This window comes from Taudactylus pleione, unplaced genomic scaffold, assembly GCF_031769625.1.
Source record: "Taudactylus pleione unplaced genomic scaffold, aTauple2 ptg000127l, whole genome shotgun sequence".
NCBI classification, from domain to species: Eukaryota; Metazoa; Chordata; class Amphibia; order Anura; family Myobatrachidae; genus Taudactylus; species Taudactylus pleione.
In genome coordinates this window covers 15,071,547-15,091,608 of record NW_028284529.1, presented here as the reverse complement: position 1 = coordinate 15,091,608, position 20,062 = coordinate 15,071,547, and the positions used below count along the sequence as shown (strand labels likewise).

The window sequence follows — 20,062 nt, the reverse complement described above, 5'->3', positions numbered from 1 at the left end:
ATATATTATCATACACACACACACACACTCTATTAGAAGATTAGCAGATTATTAAATTGGAGAATAATGAACAGAGAAGATCTTACAGAACAGAGAAAAAAGCAATTGTTAATTCAAGGCAGAAGGTGGTTGGCCTGCAAGAAATACCTGGCCCTGTGTACTGCTCAGGATTTAATAGAATTATTTAGATGGGAAAAACAGAGCAGGTTGTAGTATTGAAGCGATGTCAGGAAGTCTAAAAAAAAAAAATTTGTAGACATTCATATAATCAGCACAATAATGATGAAGACAAAGTCGCATGGTCAAGTCTGCAACCCTAAAAATAGCAGGGTCAACGCCTAAAAAAGAAAGAAATGGTGTCTTCCCTTTATACCGTACAAGGATAAATCTGCTTCCAGTGGGTTTAATATGATGCTACTGACGTATTTTGTAATCAATAGTTCGTTGTGAGAAGGCACTTGGTGGAAGACTTCTGAAATCCATTCTACACAAATCAGTAGCAAAATAATTTGCCATCACTAAAGCACTGGGAAGAGAAGCCACCCCTGCTGTTCTGACACTTGGTGACAGGGAGGTTTTAAGGGTTAAATCTAAAAAAGAAAATGGAGGAAAATAAAAGTTTGTGGAACTCTTTAATAGTTAAAAATTGTTAGTGGAATCAGAATGAGGATTGGGGATGAAATGGTCCCCTAAAGATGGGCTCTTAGAAAAATATATATGAGTTATGGTATACTTACCTTTGGTAACTCTTTCTTCGAGGTCCACAGGGGTAACCATAGGGTGTAGGTGGTTGGAGCTAACCGGGCACTAAACAGTCAAAGCTTCAGCTCCTAGGATGCACCAGTCCTCCACCATTATAACCCCAACCCTAGCCAAAGGCAGACAGTTTTTTGTGAACAAGCCTAAGGCATGAGCAGGAAAGAAGAGAAGGAAGAACAGTATACACAAGAAACTCACTGAAGAGGAGTAAATCAGTGACCAAGAGAAAAATGCCCAATGAAGCCAGGTGCGTCAGGGTGGTTGCCCTGTGGATACTATGGACCTCGAAGAAAAAGAGTTAACAAAAAGGTAAGTCTACCATAACTCTTATTTTCTTCTTCAGGGTCCATAGGGATCCACAAGGATAACCATGGGGATGTGCTAAAGCAGTTTCCCCTAATGGTGGGGACTCTCCTGAGCAGAAAGGAGAAACCGGCGCCCAAATGGAGGCATCCTGAGAGGCAAAGGTGTCAAAGGCATAGAACCTGAGGAAGATGTGTCCAGAAGACCACGTGGCCATCCTGCACATTTGTTCAGCAGAAGCTCCACGGCTAACCGCCCAGGAGAGTCCAACAGACCAAGTAGAATGTGCTGCAATCCTATTTGGAACTGGAAGACCAGCCTGCGTGTAAGCCTGAGAGATTATCATGCGGAGCCATCGGGCCAGCCCAGTTTATGAAAGCCGTACAACACAAAGAGAATCCAATTTCCTGAAGGAATTGGTACGATCCACGTAGATCCGAAGAGCATGAACCACATCCAGGGAGGCTTCACCTGCAGAGAGGTCAGAGGACTGGAAAGTCGGAAAGGCGATCTCTTAATTCAAATGGAACCGGGATACCACTTTACGCAGGTAACCAGCCCGGGTACGGAGGACAGCTCTGTACGGATGAAAGATCAAGAATTGGGAGCGACAAGAGAGCGTTGCCAAGTCAGGTACCATGTGGGCAGAGGAGATAGCGAGGAGAAAGAGCATCTTCACCGTCAGCCACTTGAGGTCTACTGAGTCTAGAGGTTCAAACAGAGGAGCCTGTAGAACCAAGGGCAAATCCCACAAGGCCACCAGAGGTTGAATGTGGAGAACACCCGGAAGGAATGTTCTAACATCAGGCAAAGGAGCGATTCTTCACTGGAAACAGATTGACGGCGCAGAAACCTGAACTTTAAGGAAGGCCACACGGTGGCCATGTTTTAATCCAGCCTGGGGAACAGCAAGCACCCGGGAAACTCTAAAAACAATTTGGCCATAGCCTCTGGGGGAGCACCATTGAAAGTAAGAGTGCCAAACTCTAATAGATGCAAGCTGAGGAAGGCTTGTGTCCTGAGCATCGTCTGGACCACAGAGCACGAGAAACCCTTGGCTCTAAAGAGGGATGACTCAAGAGCCAAGCCGTCAAAGACAGACGAGATAGGTCCGGGAGCAGACAAGAGCCCTGCGCTAACAGATCCGGCCGTAGAGGAAGTGGAAAAGGAGTGTCTATGGAGCGACTCCGTAGGTCGGTAAACCAATGACGCCTGGCCTAGGCTGGTGCTATCAGTATCACTGTGCCACCTTCTTGCTTGATTTTCAGCGAACCCTCAGGAGGAGGGAGATCGGAGGAAAGAGATATGCGAGATTGAAGTCCCACCTCTATGACAGAGCGTCCACAAAGGCAGCTGAGGGGTCTCTGGTCCTGGACCCGTACCTGGGGACCTTGTGGTTGTGACGTGAGGTCATGAGGTCTACATCCGGTAGGCCCCAAATGTTTATCAGGAGTTGAAACACCTCCAGGTGGAGAGCCCACTCTCCGGGTGGAGAGCCATCCTGATGGCTTAGGAAGTCCGCTTCCCAGTTGAGGACTCCAGAAATGAACACTGCCGAAATTGCCAGGAATTGATGTTCGGCCCAGACCAGGATGTGTGCTACCACCTGCATGGCTGCCCGACTTCGCATGCCTCCCTGATGGTTGAGGTAGGCTACCGCAATCACATTGTCAGACTGGATTTTGTCTGGCATGCCCCAGAGGTCTTGCGCCAGAGTGAGTGCTCTGTACACTGCTCGAAGCTTCAGGATGTTTATTGGCAGGTGACTTTCCAGGGTTTTCCTCCGTCCCTTAAGGGTATATTGACTGGTCACTGTGCCCCATCCGTGAAGGCTGGCATCTGTAGTGAGGAGCTCCCAATCTGGAATCCAGAGGGGACGGCCCTTGGCCAGATGGGACGTCTGCAGCCACCATGACAGGGAAATCTGGACTTCCGGGAGGGAGGAAGATAGTCTAGTACCGGATCAGAGGATAGTGCCCGTACCACCGGGAGAGAATCAGTTATTGAAGGGGCCTGGAGTGGAAATGGGTGTACTCCACCACATGGAAGGTGGATACCATGAACCCCAGGACCTGCATTGCTGAGTGAATGGATACCCTTCGATTGCAGCGGAACTTGCGCAAGTGCAACTGCAATGCCAAAATTTAGTCCGCTGGCAGAAAGATCCTCAAGAATCCAGGAGTGCACCCAGATGTACCATCCACTGTGTTGGAGAGAGGGAGGACTTTTCCTCCAATTGACGAGCTGGGCATGTGCTTGCAGGCAGGCAATGGTCAGCTGGAGATGGCGTTCTAACAGAGCTGGTGAATGTTCCAAAATTAAGAGGTCGTCTAGGTGTGGCAGTATTCTGACTCCCTGATGTCTGGAGGAGGGCCACCATAACTGCCATTAATTTGGTAAAGACCAGAGGGGCCATTGACAGACCAAAGGAAAGCGCCTGAAACTGGTAATGTTCCTGCAAGACAGCAAACCGTAGAAACAGTTTGTGGGATGGAGTAATAGGCACGTGCAGGTATGCATCCTGAATGTCCAGAGAAACCATAAAATCCCCAGGTTCCAATGCCAGAACAATTGATCACAGAGTTTCCATGTGGAACTTGGGCACTCGGATAATTTTGTTGAGGGATTTGAGATTCAGAATAGGCCGATGAGACCCGATGGGCTTCTGAAATAAAATAAAAGTGACATAAAAACCAGTTCCTCGATGAGCCGTAGAAACCGGTATTATCACACCTGAACGCAGCAGGGAGTAAATGGCTTCCTGGAGGGCAAGGGCCTTGATGGGGGACCTGTACAAAAAAAAAAATTGCTGGGGAGGACACCTCAGGAAGGTGAGGGTGTACCCATGTGAGACCACTTATCGGACCCAGGCATCTGTTGTTGTTTGACGCCAGGAGTCGGCAAATCGAAGGATCCCCCTGGAGAAGGCCAGCACCATCAGACGGAGGGTTTGTCGTCAGACTTGGGAGCTTGATGACTGGCTGACCAAGGCTGCTTGAATCAAGGCTTGGTGGTCTTGTGTGAACTAGGCTGCCTGGGAAAGGCCTGTCTTCTACCTTACCTTGGGGGGGAAAGAACTGAAAGGAGGATGGTCTAGACTTAGGGGCAGCTGCTGACGACAAAAAAACCCCCAGAAACTGATTTTGAGGCTGCCACGGTAGCCACAAATTTGTCCAACTCTGCACCGAACAGAATGTCTCTAGAGAAATGTAAATATTCCGGAGCCTTCATGGATTCTGTGTCCGCTTTCCAAGATCATAGCCAAAGGACCCAGCGGGCAACTACCGAGGTCGCAGATGCCCTAGAGCAGGGATTCCCAACCTCAGTCCTCAAGGCACACTAACAGTCCTGGTTTTAGTGGTATCCATGTTTAAGCACAGATTGTTAAATCAAAATAATAGGTACTAATTAAGTCACATGTGCTCAAGTATGGCTATCCTTAAAACCTGGACTGATAGTGTGCCTTGAGGACCATGGTTGGGAATCTCTGCCTTAGAGACAAGGAGTCCAGTATCAAACACAGCTTCTCCCAAATAAGAGGCCATTTCCCGGATATGGGAGATGTAGGCCAGTTGCTGCCTGGTAGCTTCTGATGGAAAGGCTGCCTTCAAGTGCATCCGTCCATCCTTCGATAGTCTTAGCTACCCAGGCCACGGCACCAGAAAGCGAGAAAACAGACTTGAGAAAAGGTTCCAGTTTTCTATCCGTGGCGTCTTTAAGGGAGGAAGCGGATGGTATAGGAGGTGTAGAGCTTATGACTAAGCGTGCCACGTGAAAAAAAATGGTAGGTGGGGACTTCCCACTTAGTACACTCGCCAGGTGGGAGAGGGTAAAAAGACACTAGTCTTTTTGGAATCTGGAACAGTTTACAAGGAGTACTTCCCTCATGATCTCAGTGAGCTGGTCCGATTTAGGGAATTCAGCATTAACCATCTTTTGGCATTTAAACAACAGGGTTTTAGACTTAGGGGCCAGTTCCTCATCCTCTATGTTCAGGATCGATTTAACCACCTTAACTAGAGAAGGGACATCCACTGTTAAATGATGGTCCTCCTCGCCCGAGGGGAGAAACATGTGCATCATCTGCCTCCCCAGATGATGTGTCAGCATCCGAAAGCTGGGTGGCTAACGGTCTGTCCGCCTGTAACATTTGCAGATAGGTGGCAGACGTTTGAGCCATAATCTGAACTGAGTGGGCAAAAACATGCATCCAAGAAGGATGCATAGGGGCAGACATAGCAGGCAGTAACTGCTGTGGGTACCCCATGGTGAGAGACAGCATGAGGGCTGATAAGTTGTCCACTAACCACCGGCATCCGCCGTAATCACTGGACCGCTCACAGATGTTGCGGCATCGGCAGAGGTTGTTGGAGTAGCAGTGCAGGCGCCCATTCGGACGCCCAGCGTTGCTTGCTCGGAGAGAAAATAAATAAAGCTTTGGGCTGCATAATGCAGTCCCCCCATTTTAAAGGTTCAACCAGCTCCATTATCAAACCTTAGTAACATGAACAGTAAAGTGTTGGGAATATTGCATTTCGTCTATTATATTATATATATATATATATATATATATATATATATATATATATATATATATATTAGCCAGACATATTCTATATGTATTCATATATTTAAAACTCATTTTCTCTCATAAGAGATCATTTCTTTCTGAACAGTCTCATAAACATGTTTCACTATCAGCAAATGAATGTAGAGGTGGATTAAAATTACTGGTACATAATGTCTCTTAAATGTTAGTGTTATGTCCTTCAACTACCTCTGAGGATTACACATGTCAAAATAGATAATTTTTAATTTTATGTCTTGCATATGGCTCTCCTGCCATCTAGTGGCTGGAGTTATTCTCTGCCATCAATTCTATTAATTTAACGTTGAAATAAAGGTATGGTATGTTTCTTCTCAGTGCTCTACCAGACATGGCAAATAAGTGGTTGAATACCAGTAAGGACATAGGGTGGGCAGCACTCATGCTCCAGGCAGTAGGGCTGTGAGGGGGGCGCCTTCTGCAGTGCATTTTTGATGAACAGACCTCAGGGGGAGGTTACTACACATAATAGTTCTTGATCAGAATCAGATGACTCCCTGCTGATGTGCCAAGTGACTAATGCATTTTACACACTGCACGGGGTACCGTTTGTTCCTAGACCTGTGTGGCAGACAGCACTGCAGGAAATAAGGAAAGTAAAAGTGTAATGTGGGTCTAGTCAGCTATGGGTGGGGGAGTGATAGTGGAGGAGAATTACAGTGGGTAAAGTATTGGGGTATATGAACTCAAAAGCTGAAGTAGAATAGCTATGCATTATTTGAAAGGCTTCGTAAAATTAAACCTATTAGTACCATACCCAGATCCGTAGCCAAGGCGGTGCGATATATGAAACCACCAAGGGTAACTACTAAATTGGAAGGGGGAAGGCCGGCATCAGCATCTGTGACACTGCCGAAGGTACCGTAAGAGGCTGAGCAGCACTAAGGTGAAGGCAGGGCTGTCTGATGACTATATGGATCTCTCAGCCAGTGGTCCGAGGAGTCATCATTAAGCAGCCCCGCTCCCCAACCCAGTGCTCAGCCTCTCCAGGTACCGCCCAGCAGCTTCCGGCCGGTTAGCAACTCCATTGAAATTTAAGCTGCATACACACACAACAATTTTGTTACCAACCATTTTATGAACGATTATCTGTCAGATTTTTTTAAGGTGTAATGAACGATATTTTTGAACTACAAACGATTTTTGCATATTCCCTTAATGAAAATCGTTGAGTTGACAAGTCTGACTGAACTACAAACGAACGCGCATAAACGGTAATTGTCGTTAAACGATATCGTTTAACGATCATCGTTCAAAAAACCGTTGTATGTGTATGCATCTTAAGAGTTAAGTGCAGTTAGGTGAGCCACGACTGCCGGAGGTGAAGGGGTTAGTTTATACTGTGGTATTAGGAGGAGGGAAATAGGAACATAAGGGAGAACAGTGTGGGATGTGGAAGGGAGAAAGGGGGAACAGTGTGGAATGTGGAAGGGAGAACAGTTTGGGATGGGGAAGGGGAGCCCTGTGTGGGATGTAGATGGGGAAGGGGTGCCCTGTGTGGGATGTGGAGGTGGAAGAGGAAAGTAGTATGGGATGTAGAAAGAGAAAGGGAAGCCATGTGTGGGATGGAGAAGGGAAGCCCTGTGTGGGATGTGGAAGGGGAGCACTGTGTTGGATGTAGAGGTGGAAGGGGAGCATAGTATGGGATGTAGGAAGGGAACCCTGTTTGGGATGTGGATGTGGGAAGGAGAGCCCTGTGTGGGATGTGGATGGGGGAAGGGGAGGGAGCCCTGTGTGGGATGTGGAAGGCAGAAGGGGAGCCCTGTGTTGATGTACAGATGTGTCCAGCTACATCTTAGCCGATCGCGCTACAAACGTACGCACGCATCACGCCATGCGATTACCTGCAGAAGCATTACACGCTAGGACATGCTATGTCGCGCATCGCACCATGCAATCCTATCAATTTGCATATTCGCTCGCGGGCACACGCCTCACACAATGCATGGCGCAATTTGCTGCTTAAGCAGGAATGATGTAGCTGGGGAAAGGGGAGCACTGTGTGGGTTGTGGACGGGGAAAGGGGAGCGCAGTGAGAGAGATGTGGAAGGGGAGTGCAGTGTATGGTAAGTAGATGGGAGAAGGGGAGCACAGCAGTGTATGGGACGTAGATGGGGGAAGGGGATCGCAGTGTGGGATGTGGATGGGAGAAGGGGAGGGAGCCCTGTGTGGGATGTGGAAAGAGGAAGGGGAGCCCTGTGTTGATGTAGCTGGGGGAAGGGGAGCACTGTGTGGGTTGTGGATGAGAAGGGGAGCACAGTATGTGGATGGGGGAAGGAGAGCACAGTGTGTGGGAAGTAGAAGGGGGAAGGGGAGCACAGTGTGTGGAATGTGGAAGAGGAGCGCAGTGTGTGGGAAGTAGAAGGGGGAAGGGGAGCACAGTGTGGGATGTGTATGGGAGAAGGGGAGCACAGTGTGTGGGATATAGATAGGTGAAGAGGAGCACAGTGTGTGGGATGTGGAAGGGGAGCACAGTGTGTGGGATGTGGAAGGGGAGCACAGTGTGTGGGATGTGTATGGGAGAAGGGGAGCACAGTGTGTGGGATGTGTACGGGAGAAGGGGAGCACAGTGTGTGGGATGTGGACAGGTGAACAGGAGCACAGTGTGTGGGATGTGGACAGGTGAAGAGGAGCACAGTGTGTGGGATGTGGATAGGTGAAGAGGAGCACAGTGTGTGGGATGTGGATAGGTGAAGAGGAGCACAGTGTGTGGGATGTGGATAGGTGAAGAGGAGCACAGTGTGTGGGATGTGGATAGGTGAAGAGGAGCACAGTGTGTGGGATGTGGATAGGTGAAGAGGAGCACAGTGTGTGGGATATAGATAGGTGAAGAGGAGCACAGGGTGTGGGATATAGATAGGTGAAGAGGAGCACAGTGTGTGGGATATAGATAGGTGAAGAGGAGCACAGTGTGTGGGATGTGGATAGGTGAAGAGGAGCACAGTGTGTGGGATGTGGATAGGTGAAGAGGAGCACAGTGTGTGGGATGTGGATAGGTGAAGAGGAGCACAGTGTGTGGGATGTGGATAGGTGAAGAGGAGCACAGTGTGTGGGATGTGGATAGGTGAAGAGGAGCACAGTGTGTGGGATGTGGATAGGTGAAGAGGAGCACAGTGTGTGGGATGTGGATAGGTGAAGAGGAGCACAGTGTGTGGGATGTGGATAGGTGAAGAGGAGCACAGTGTGTGGGATGTGGATAGGTGAAGAGGAGCACAGTGTGTGGGATGTGGATAGGTGAAGAGGAGCACAGTGTGTGGGATGTGGATAGGTGAAGAGGAGCACAGTGTGTGGGATGTGGATAGGTGAAGAGGAGCACAGTGTGTGGGATGAGGATAGGTGAAGAGGAGCACAGTGTGTGGGATGTGGAGGGGGAAGGGGAAAGTAGTATGGGATGTAGAAAGAGAAAGGGAAGCCATGTGTGGGATGGAGAAGGGAAGCCCTGTGTGGGATGTGGAAGGGGAGCACTGAGTTGGATGTAGAGGTGGAAGGGGAGCATAGTATGGGATGTAGGAAGGGAACCCTGTTTGGGATGTGGATGTGGGAAGGAGAGCCCTGTGTGGGATGTGGATGGGGGAAGGGGAGGGAGCCCTGTATGGGATGTGGAAGGCAGAAGGGGAGCCCTGTGTTGATGTACAGATGTGTCCAGCTACATCTTAGTCGATCGCGCTACAAACGTACGCACGCATCACGCCATGCGATTACCCGCAGAAGCATTACACGCTAGGACATGCTATGTCGCGCATCGCACCATGCAATCCTATCAATTTGCATATTCGCTCGCGGGCACACACCTCACACAATGCATGGCGCAATTTGCTGCTTAAGCAGGAATGATGTAGCTGGGGAAAGGGGAGCACTGTGTGGGTTGTGGACGGGGAAAGGGGGAGCGCAGTGTGAGAGATGTGGAAGGGGAGTGCAGTGTATGGTAAGTAGATGGGAGAAGGGGAGCACAGCAGTGTATGGGATGTAGATGGGGATCGCAGTGTGGGATGTGGATGGGAGAAGGGGAGGGAGCCCTGTGTGGGATGTGGAAAGAGGAAGGGGAGCCCTGTGTTGATGTAGCTGGGGGAAGGGGAGCACTGTGTGGGTTGTGGATGAGAAGGGGAGCACAGTATGTGGATGGGGGAAGGGGAGCACAGTGTGTGGGAAGTAGAAGGGGGAAGGGGGAGCGCAGTGTGAGATGTGTATGGTGGAAGGGGAGCACAGTGTGTGGGATGTGGAAGAGGAGCACAGTGTGTGGGATGAGGAAGGGGAGCACAGTGTGGGATGTGGAAGGGGAGCACAGTGTGGGATGTGTATGGGAGAAGGGGAGCACAGTGTGTGGGATATAGATAGGTGAAGAGGAGCACAGTGTGTGGGATGTGGATAGGTGAAGAGGAGCACAGTGTGTGGGATGTGGATAGGTGAAGAGGAGCACAGTGTGTGGGATGTGGTTAGGTGAAGAGGAGCACAGTGTGTGGGATGTGGATAGGTGAAGAGGAGCACAGTGTGTGGGATGTGGATAGGTGAAGAGGAGCACAGCTGCTGCTGTGACAGTCCCTGGGCTGTCTTTGGACCTTCTGTACTGCGAGCCTGAGACACCATGGTGAGCGACAGGATTTGTGTAGGTGTACTGTCCGTGTGTGTGGGGGAGATGTGCGTGTGAGAAAGTTGTCATTGGGGGAGAGGCTGTGTGTGTCCAGAGAAACTATAGTAATCACTAGAGTCACAAATGTGGATTATACACCTCATTAGTGAGGTTTGCTGATGACACTGACACACTAATGTGATGCCTCAGATTCTGGATGTAGACGACCTGACGCTCACCAGAGACACTAATTCTTAGAAGTCCATAGGGTCCACAGGGAGACCTTGGGGTGTAGTGATGGGAACCAAATCCAGGCACCACACAGCTAAAGCTTTCAACTCCCAGGATGCATTGGGTCCACTCTCCCTATACCCCGCCACCAAGCCAGAGGCATCTCAGTTTGTAAATAGCCAAAGGCCGGAGCAGGAAAGAGAAAGAAGACTGGAACACTCAAGAATCACACTCACAGAGAAGGAGACGGGAAACCAGTGACCAGTAACATAGCCCATAAGAAGCCAGGTGTGTCAGGGCGTGTGCCCTGTGGACCCTATGGACTTCGAAGAAAGAGTCAACAAAAGGTAAGTTCTTACCATAACTCATTTTCTTCTTCAGGGTCCATAGGCTCCACAGGGAGACCTTGGGGATGTCCCAAAGCAGTCCTTTTAAGGGTGGGGTCGCTCCTGCGCTGAGGGGAGAATCCTGCGCCCAAAAGGAAGCACCCTGAGAGGCAAAGGTATCAAATGAAGTGTCTGGTGACAAAGGCCGGTACAATAATTTCCTGATTAACATGGAAATTAGAAACCACTTTTAGGAAGCCACTCAGGGCGGGTGCGAAGCACAGCCCTATCCTGGTGAAATATCAGAAAGGCATGAGATGTAGTCATCAGACTCTTACAGAGTTAGAGAGTAAAGCTGCCCATCCACTAGGCGATTATACGATTATACCTAGCGATGGAGCGATGACTGTCCATCGCTTGGTAATAGCCCGCAAATCGGGCAGTAAAAGGTTAAAAAAAGTCTACCCATGGTGGGGATGCAGGAGGTACCTGGATCTCCTGAACCTGAGGTAACAAACCCCAAAGGGGGCATTACGTCCTACTGTGATAACCCCCTCACGGGAATTACAGGCGGCTCAGTAAGGTGGTCCGAAATAGTGGCCAGAACCTGAACAGAGGGAGAGGGGGAGAGAGAGAGGGGGAGAGAGAGAGAGGGAGAGAGAGAGAGAGAGAGGGGGGAGAGAGAGAGAGAGAGGGGGGAGAGAGAGAGAGAGAGAGGGGGAGAGAGAGAGAGAGAGAGAGAGAGTGAGAGAGAGAGAGAGAGAGAGAGAGAGAGAGAGAGAGAGAGAGAGAGAGAGAGAGAGAGAGAGAGAGAGAGAGAGAGAGAGAGAGAGAGAGAGAGAGAGAAAGGGAGAGAAAGGGAGAGAGCGCACGGAGTCTTGCGAAAAGTTATGCATTAAGCTACGTTTCGGGGTGCAACCCCCTATCTCAAGCCCTCACCGTACAATCAATAGCCCCTATCAACTCCTCCTCACTTAAAGCCTGCAGCCCATAACTTGCATGATAGCTGTATGGGGGCAGATGCCTGTTAATACTCCTGCCTTTCCTAGACATAGCTGTAGAGTAAAATGGCACACAATATGGCACTGGGTATAATGCAACCACCGTGTATGTAGGATAATAGTAGAAAGCAATATACTGGTCCTGGGTAAGCTGCAGGACCACACAGCCCAAATATGGCACAGTGCAACGAATGTATGTCACAAATAGTTCTATAAATGTGAGGCACAGGAAAACCCCTGAATACACCTGTATGTTAAGGTAATAGTCCGAGAAAAAAAACACTGGTCCTGACTGATGCTTGGATAAGCTGCAGGAGCCCACTGTCTAAGTATGCAACACACTGGTCCTGTCCGACACTTTGGTAAGCTGCAGGAGCCCTTTGCCTAAATATGGCACAGTGCAGCACACAACAGTATGTGTCAGACCTCACAAATATTAACTTTTATATATGTGACGTAAAAGAACCACCTTAACTACACCTGTATTAGGGCAGAATTAGAGGTATAGATATATGCTGATAGTTAGGAATAAAGACACAGACAGGCAGCGCTAGCATAAGTCACATACATTGCAGAAAGTATACTGCAAAGTGGCATACAATCAACTACCCAGATTCAGTGTCTGGAAAGGCTATAGTGCTGCATACCTCAAAACCAAGGGTGAGGTATGCAGGGGGACTGGACCACACGCTGGCCTGAGAGATCTGCGATTAACTACCAGAGAAAATGGCCGCCGGAGACCTCAGAAGGGGTATGGCCACAGGAGGAAACAGCTCAGCAAAGCCAGACCGCAGTGGAAAGGTGAGTTGAGGGGAGGAGCCGCTACAACTGGGAAGGCTCCCAGACTCCCCTGGCTGAATATTAACCCCTGGGACGCTGGCTTCCCACGCCGATACTGTTCCTGGTGGTCTAGTGGAAGCACAGGGTATGGGGGACCTGCGTCCACCTCAGCGCCTCCGGACTTGTCCCCTGAGACCAGAGGCAATGACTTCTAATATGCAGGTGACCGCAAGTGGTGACACGCCTTACCTTGTCCCCGTACGTCCGGTCGCAGTCTGGGAAATCCGTGTCGCCTGGCTAGCACGGACCCCGGGGTCCCGCCTAGATCCCCAGATCACATCCAATGGACAGTCTGTTGCTTTGTGCTCTGAAGACAGTTCAAAAAACTATCAAATCATAAAATGAAATAAAATAGCTTCAGGGGCTACTAAGTTAACAGTGACCCAGCTCTGGCCGGGAACCAACTCAAACTGAGGTGCTTCTTGCTCGGGGGCGAGGTACAGGGAGAGTGGACCCAATGCATCCTGGGAGTTGAAAGCTTTAACTGCGTGGTGCCCGGATTTGGTTCCCATCACTACACCCCAAGGTCTCCTTGTGGAGCCTATGGACCCTGAAGAAGAAATCATCTGTACAGCTGCATAGCAATAAATTTAGTCAAGACCTTGTCATTTGGAGACTTAGGCCCATATTCGATATGGGGCGAAAAGTCTGACGTCGGACTTTTCGCCCTCATCGCCGTTTTTTTGCTGGGATAAAGTATCGCTTAGCCCAGTATTCAATTAGGATCCAGCGAAAAGTGAACCGGCGGAAAGGTAAGTTTCGCAAAGTCCTGGGAATTTTTGGGAAGTCATCCTGCCCCCCCCCCCCCTAAAGATGGTCTGACATGGGGGATCACTATGGGTACCCCCAATTTTGCTTGCTGAAGGTAGTCTGGGTTTTTAAATAGCCGTGGCAGGTGCATAAATGCGGCTTTACTAAAAGTGGTAGAAGAATTGCACTTAGTTATTTTTTCCAATAAAAACCCCTATGCCCATCAATTTTTTGGTACATAAAAAAAAAAAAAAAAAGTTTGAACCAGTTTTTAAGTCCCTAAAGTTATTTATATTTTAAATTCACTTGCCGCATTGTAGAAAACACCTGCCGCATACTTGGGGACCTCCCCCTGTGAATCAATTTCGCCAGTTTAAAACTTTGTTCTACAATATTTTTTTCACCGCAAAATTAAAGTAAATTTTTTTGGGGGGTGTACTGAGGATTTTTTTAATTTTTTTTACACAGATTACTTTTAGAGGACCCTCCAAGGGCTGCAGGCTATTTTTTTTTAAGCCTGCACCCCTAAACCCCAATTCTGCACTTTTTTTCGCCATGTATTACATGGAGAAAAGTTATCCCCGTTTTTAACAAAGACTTTTCGCACCGGCAAAAAGACTTTGAAATGGAATATGGGGATAATTGAAATAGGCGACAATGACGTCATCGGCGATAAATTATCGCCTCTAATTGAATATAGCCCTTAACTGGTGCTCAGATTTCAGTATTTAAATCTAATGTAGTGAAGACAGTTATCTTCATTTAAACTATTCTGGACATCAATCTTCAGCTTATCTTCCCTCAGCAAGTATCTAACATGGTTTATAAAGTGGGAAACCACAAACGGGAGTTACTTAAAGTGCACCACCTCTATAAAAAGCGCTAGACCTTTTTATAGAATTTTATAGAATTTTTTTGGGGTGCCTTGCTTCACGGACATGAAACCCTTAATGTTAGGGACGTCAGTATAGAGGAGCCTTGACGATTGGCCTGGCGCTTATTCATATATTTGCAAATGTATGTAACTAATACCTCTGAATCGCTATTATCATGTAGGATTTAAGTATTGTTTTTGCTGCAGTGTGCTGGGGGGCAAATCTTTTTTTCTGAAACCTGTAGTGGTAATTCCTCATTCAGTTCTGCTAGAATTAGGAAACCCCACACCGCACCTGTTGGGGTATCATACTGGTGCTTTGTGTTTTTGAATGGTTTGTTTCATTATTTTATTTAACATGACGCAGTTTAAGAAGATACTACGATTAAAATAGTTTCACTAAAATCCAGAGGAGTGTTTTTCATAAAGCATTTGTTTGTACTACAGAGACCTTTTCTATATTTCTTTAAGATAATTTAGCAGTAGAATTTATGGGAAATCAGAGTGTAAAACTTATTTATACAATTTAACAACAAAATTGCTTAAAATGTGTTTGTATTTAAAGTTTATATATGGTTCACCTGGAGATACTGCAGATTACTCATAAAATAAAATAATTGTAAACTGGAAATTTAGAAACCAGGAAGTGCCTGAAAATCACTATAGATTCCATGCAATGCCTGTCGGGTTTTGGAAAACTAAATCAATATGTTTTTCCATCACGTTGTGTATTTGACACAGTGTATAAACCATTTAGATATTAAACCGGAGATGCCAAAGATTTAAAGAAAGCAGTGTTTACCAAGATCTGTAAATATTCATACAATCACAAATAGCTGCAAATCATGATGGATTCAAGCCCCATTAGCATGCATTAAAGAGAACCAATGGGCTCAAAAAGAGTTTGTAAAAGTTGCAGTGATGAGTATACACCAACACTACTATTACTTACACACACAAAACCTCCATCCTCAATCGTCCAGTGCCATAAGCACATTGAAGAAAATGCCAGTCAGAACCACAGGCATGCTCAGTAAAATACTGTCCAATGACATGGCCTCTAAAAAATATATTTTTCTTCTTTTTAAGTAGAGATACAACAACATGTCATAATTAGACATGATCCCATCATCAAATCCAACAGTTCTCAACCAGTGGCACAATTAAGCTAGGCTAGGTGGTACTCAATACTCTTGAATACCATCTACACAGCCTTAGATCCCCAACCAGCTGCTCCCAATTTCACAAGAACAGTCGACCTCAACATTATAGTACACATCAAAGAGGTCATGCTGATGGCTAATCTGACAGCATTGCTGAGTGATCAGAGGAGACATGTCAGTTAGCCGCATCAAAGTCCTCAGACTTGGATGTGAACTTGAGTTCACTTCCTTGCTTAAGCGGAATAGGAAGGAGTGCAAATCAGCAGTATGAAGACACAGGATTAAGGTAAGTGCAGAAGCAGAAAGAGCTATGGAGGGTGCAATGTAATATGTAAAATGAATGACACAAATGTTTACATGTTTATACCTTCTGCAAAATGGTACTTGACCTATTTGCATAGTCGCTATAGGATACTCACCAAGTAAAGGTTGAGAACCCCTGATCCAAACAGTTGTTAAAATGTGACGAAGTGAAAGATACATAGCTATAATATATACATACACATGTCAGCAACAGCAATAAAGTGCATATATGCATCGTGTTAACCCTACAATAACTAAAGGTATGACGAAAAATGTGGTACTTAAGCCAGCCAGGGTGGCCAAATGAACTGCCAGTCCATCACTTTGGTGGAAAACAGTCTGTAGCCCAACAGCTGTTTCAGCGTGACTTGCACGCCTTCCTCATGGACACATAGACTGAGACACTAAGCACAATTTCGACCCAGGTAAAATAGTGATCTTTAGGGGGGTCCCTGGAATATTTCCCGAAAATTCCTGTTTTTTGCCGATACTTACCTTTCCGCCGGCTCCAGTTTTCTAACTGAATACGGGGATAAAGCGGGAACGCGCCCGATACATTATCTTCGGAAAACCTGCGATGTGGAGCAAAAAGTCCAGCACGGACTTTTCGCTCTCATATTGAATATGCCCCATAGTCGCATAAGTTATCATTTGGGCCACAGATTGTCATTGGGATTGCCCAGTGATCAAACAATGATTAAGGGATGCACCTCTGCGGGTACATTTGGAACAGTATGGAGGTAAGTTGTACTCCAATTAAATATTTTATAGATGGAGACTAGTAACCTACTGTATATAAGAAGCCCTTTCATTTCAATTTACATGCTGAATGGTAGGATTAAACACGTAAAAGTATAGTCTCTTTAACACTGAGAATTGCCAGTCTACTTGCAGCAAAAAAAGTGTATGTATATGTGTTTGTGTGGGGGGTGGGGCTATAATAACTTAATAAAGTTAAGAGATTGCTTTAGGGAACAATTGCAAATTTTGTAGTCAAAACGACTGGCTGAATCTAAATAAGGAAGGAAGTTCCAGACTGCATGTGTATAGTGCTGAGCCTACCAGAATTGTAAATCACGGATAAAATCAAATTTATAATTAGCTGCTAAGAAGGTTAGCGGTTTCTTGATAGTTAAATCAGTTATGATGGTACTTGGGCCTTCCCATCACCAAACACTGAAAAGGTAGACAGCTTGTCCTTTTTGAAATTCAGCATTTCCCAGCAGTGGGAGAAATAAGGAAAGTTATTTTAAAAACATTTATTTCTTATTTTATGCGAAGTTGAACAAAGATCATGATTATGGAAGAGGAGAATGAAAGATAAATTGATATTAGGCATAAATTGTTCTATAGATGTATTCTGATGTGTGCCTTGTCTATTAATCCAATTTTATTTGATCACTCTTACAGGTAAATTATAGTATGCTTTTCGCTTCAGAATACAAAAACTTCCTCAAACTGCTATGCCCTATATCAGTGGTTCACAAACTCTTTTAAATCACGGCACCCTAGAATATCAGCATTGTTTTCATGGCACCCATTAGTTTAAGTTTGTTATTCAGAAAAAAAAAATCTTGTAAAATAGTAAAGTGAAGTAAACTGTACTTACCTGTGATGCTTAGGTTCAGTTATGTAGTGGTAGACAGGTTTGCAATTCTGTTTGTTCACATATTTACATTACATTGACAATAATTTGATTTGGTGCTGGACCACCAACTTCAGGCACCCCTGCAACGGCCCCAAGGCGCCCCAGCACACAGTTTGGGAATCACTGCCCTATATGAATACTAATAAGTCAGAACAAACTGTCATCATTCCTCTTGGTGCATAATTGCTCTGTTGCTACCATCTTGTTTTTATAGCAGAGTTGACATGATCTCTGAAATTTAATCATACTGAAGACATACTAAAAAGACTGATCTACATATTACAACTTAATTTGTATTAGTAATAAAATTTTAACCCTACAGTTTTCAGAGGTCCCTTAAAACTTTGATAGTACCAATTTTTAAGCCTTTATAAAAGATGCATTTATATTACTTCCATATATCAGTTATTACCTGTGAGAGGGATCTTTGGACTATCTTGCAATTTGCCAGGATCTGCAGTTGATGCTCTTAAAAGTGAAACCACACAAAAGATAGAGGCCATATAGTAAGCTAAAAGACAGACAAAAAGACACCACATTAAGAATAAAACTTTAGAGCAATGTGCATTATCTGTTAAAATCATTGAGTGAATGAGAAGTTCCTGCTTATTAAGAGGTAATATAAAAGGCGTGAAACATTTCTGCCAATATACTAAAAAAATCTAAAGAATGAAGCAGACATAGCTGCGGCAAGCATTAAGTTGTGAAGAAGCATAACACATTGCTGCTTCCGTAACAGACTGCATGTGCTGCTGATGTGTATAAAAAAAAAATCTATTGATGACTTAACATTTTTTTAAAACACCAGACAGCGTCAACTTAGTGGTGGTGTAACCCTGGTTAAGGGTTAAATACAACAGTGTATTGACAACATTTTTTTTATTATATATATATATATATATATATATATATATATATATACACACACATATACACACACACATATACACAGTATTTGGTGTGTATCAAGGTTGTTGTATTAAACCTTGTTTTTAACTTCATCACAATATGTTATTATACGCTGCTAAGCAACGGTGTGTAGCTTTGGTGGAGCACTTGCACTGGAGGGTGCTAACTAGTGATGTCATCGGGAGGCGACATTCATTCTTCTAGGTGAGTAAGTCTCAGCACCAATTAGATTGCTTTGAGAGTATTTAAGTAATTGCTTTATATGTATTTGATTAACTTTTGTCCCTAATGACTCGGTGACTCCCGAAACATCGGAAATATGGAATAAAGGACAGTTTTAAACATACTTCAATAAGTCTCTTGAGTGCCATCCATTTTGGATTCATGTACATGGCTGCTTGCATACCCTAGGGAAGGCACCAGAGCATTGAAATGGTATTTTCAGATGGAGTTCCAGGTATTGGATCTCTCTCTCGCTTTCTATATATCGCTCTATATATACACACACATACAACCAGTGATATAGCTGGGAGTAACTGGGTGTCTGTCAGCTACTAGCAGCAGCAGAGGAGACAAGAGCTGGGAAGGTGCAAGGCACATGGCTTCTGATTACATCAGCCCTCTAACAGCCAGATAAGGTTCAGTCATATATAGTAAATACATCCTGCCCTCCTATAAACTCTGGAGCCGGAGGAACGAGCTGGGGGAGTTTCATACAGAGACATTTAAACAAATGCTTAGGCATAGCCTATTGCATAGGTTAAGCTGTTGGAGTTCATATAACAATGAACAGACACTACAAAATACTGTTTAGGAGAGCTGTCCTAAATGAAACAAAAGTATATGTTACGCAATTGGATAAGATACAGTATAGTAAGGCCAGCCGGCCATACACGGTGCGATGAGGCGACGGGGGATCAGACATATCGGGCGGTCCGCACACAATGTGCAATCTGGCAGTAGACCGCCCAATATGCCGGCTCCCCCATGCCTCACCCGCATAGCAATACATGGGATCGCACATCGCATCCCCTGATTGCATGGTTCTGCAGTGCGATCAGGCAATGTGATGTACGACCCCACGGGAGCGCGCTTAGTATGAAATCACGCCCATACACAATGCGATATCATACCAATCCATCGGATTCGCTACTTTATCACACAGTGTATGGGCCGCATAAGACTAACTTATTGTTGCTGCAGTCATAGAACAGGAGGCTTTAGACCAGCGGTGGCCAACCTGTTGCTCTTGAACCACATGCGGCTTTTCCGTTGTTCTGATATGGCTCCCCTGACACTGACTGCCTCCTCTGATAGGTGCGGCTCCGGAGGCATGTATGGGCGATGTGGTGATGTCACACTACAAACAGGAGGCGAAGCTCAACTTAAAGACTGAACCTGCAGCTACGAGGAGGTCGCAGAAGCCAGAGCCTACCTACAGTACGTGACACAGTCGCAACAGGGTAAGAACTTGGGGGGGGGGGTTTATTTATTTTATTTTTTTTCATTTTATATGTGGGAGGCTGGAGTGGTCCGTGAAGTGGGAAGGAGGGAGTGTGGGGGAAGGTGGCTGGACTGGAGTGGCCCGGGGAGAGAGGGAGCTCGAGTGGCACATGAGCGCCTGCTGTTGCGACACACTAGGGTCTGCTGGAGTGACATGGTGGGCTGGAGCGACACATGAAAGGGGTTGGAGTGACACATGAGAGGGGGTGGATTGTATTATGTGAATCTGTTTTTTTTTTTCCAATGTATTTTTTGTGTATTTTATATGGTTTTTTTTTA

The 20,062-nt window shown here is 46.1% G+C and overlaps 1 protein-coding gene across 1 annotated transcript in view; it reads right to left on the bottom strand.

Annotated features, from left to right (window-relative positions):
- ZDHHC21 (zDHHC palmitoyltransferase 21) overlaps positions 1-20,062 on the bottom strand; it is a 76,447-nt gene that overhangs the window by 25,013 nt on the left and 31,372 nt on the right. The window contains exon 3 of the mRNA XM_088472628.1: positions 17,784-17,882. Within this exon, the coding sequence (XP_088328754.1) occupies positions 17,784-17,882 (99 nt within the window). The remainder of the gene's footprint in view (positions 1-17,783; positions 17,883-20,062) is intronic.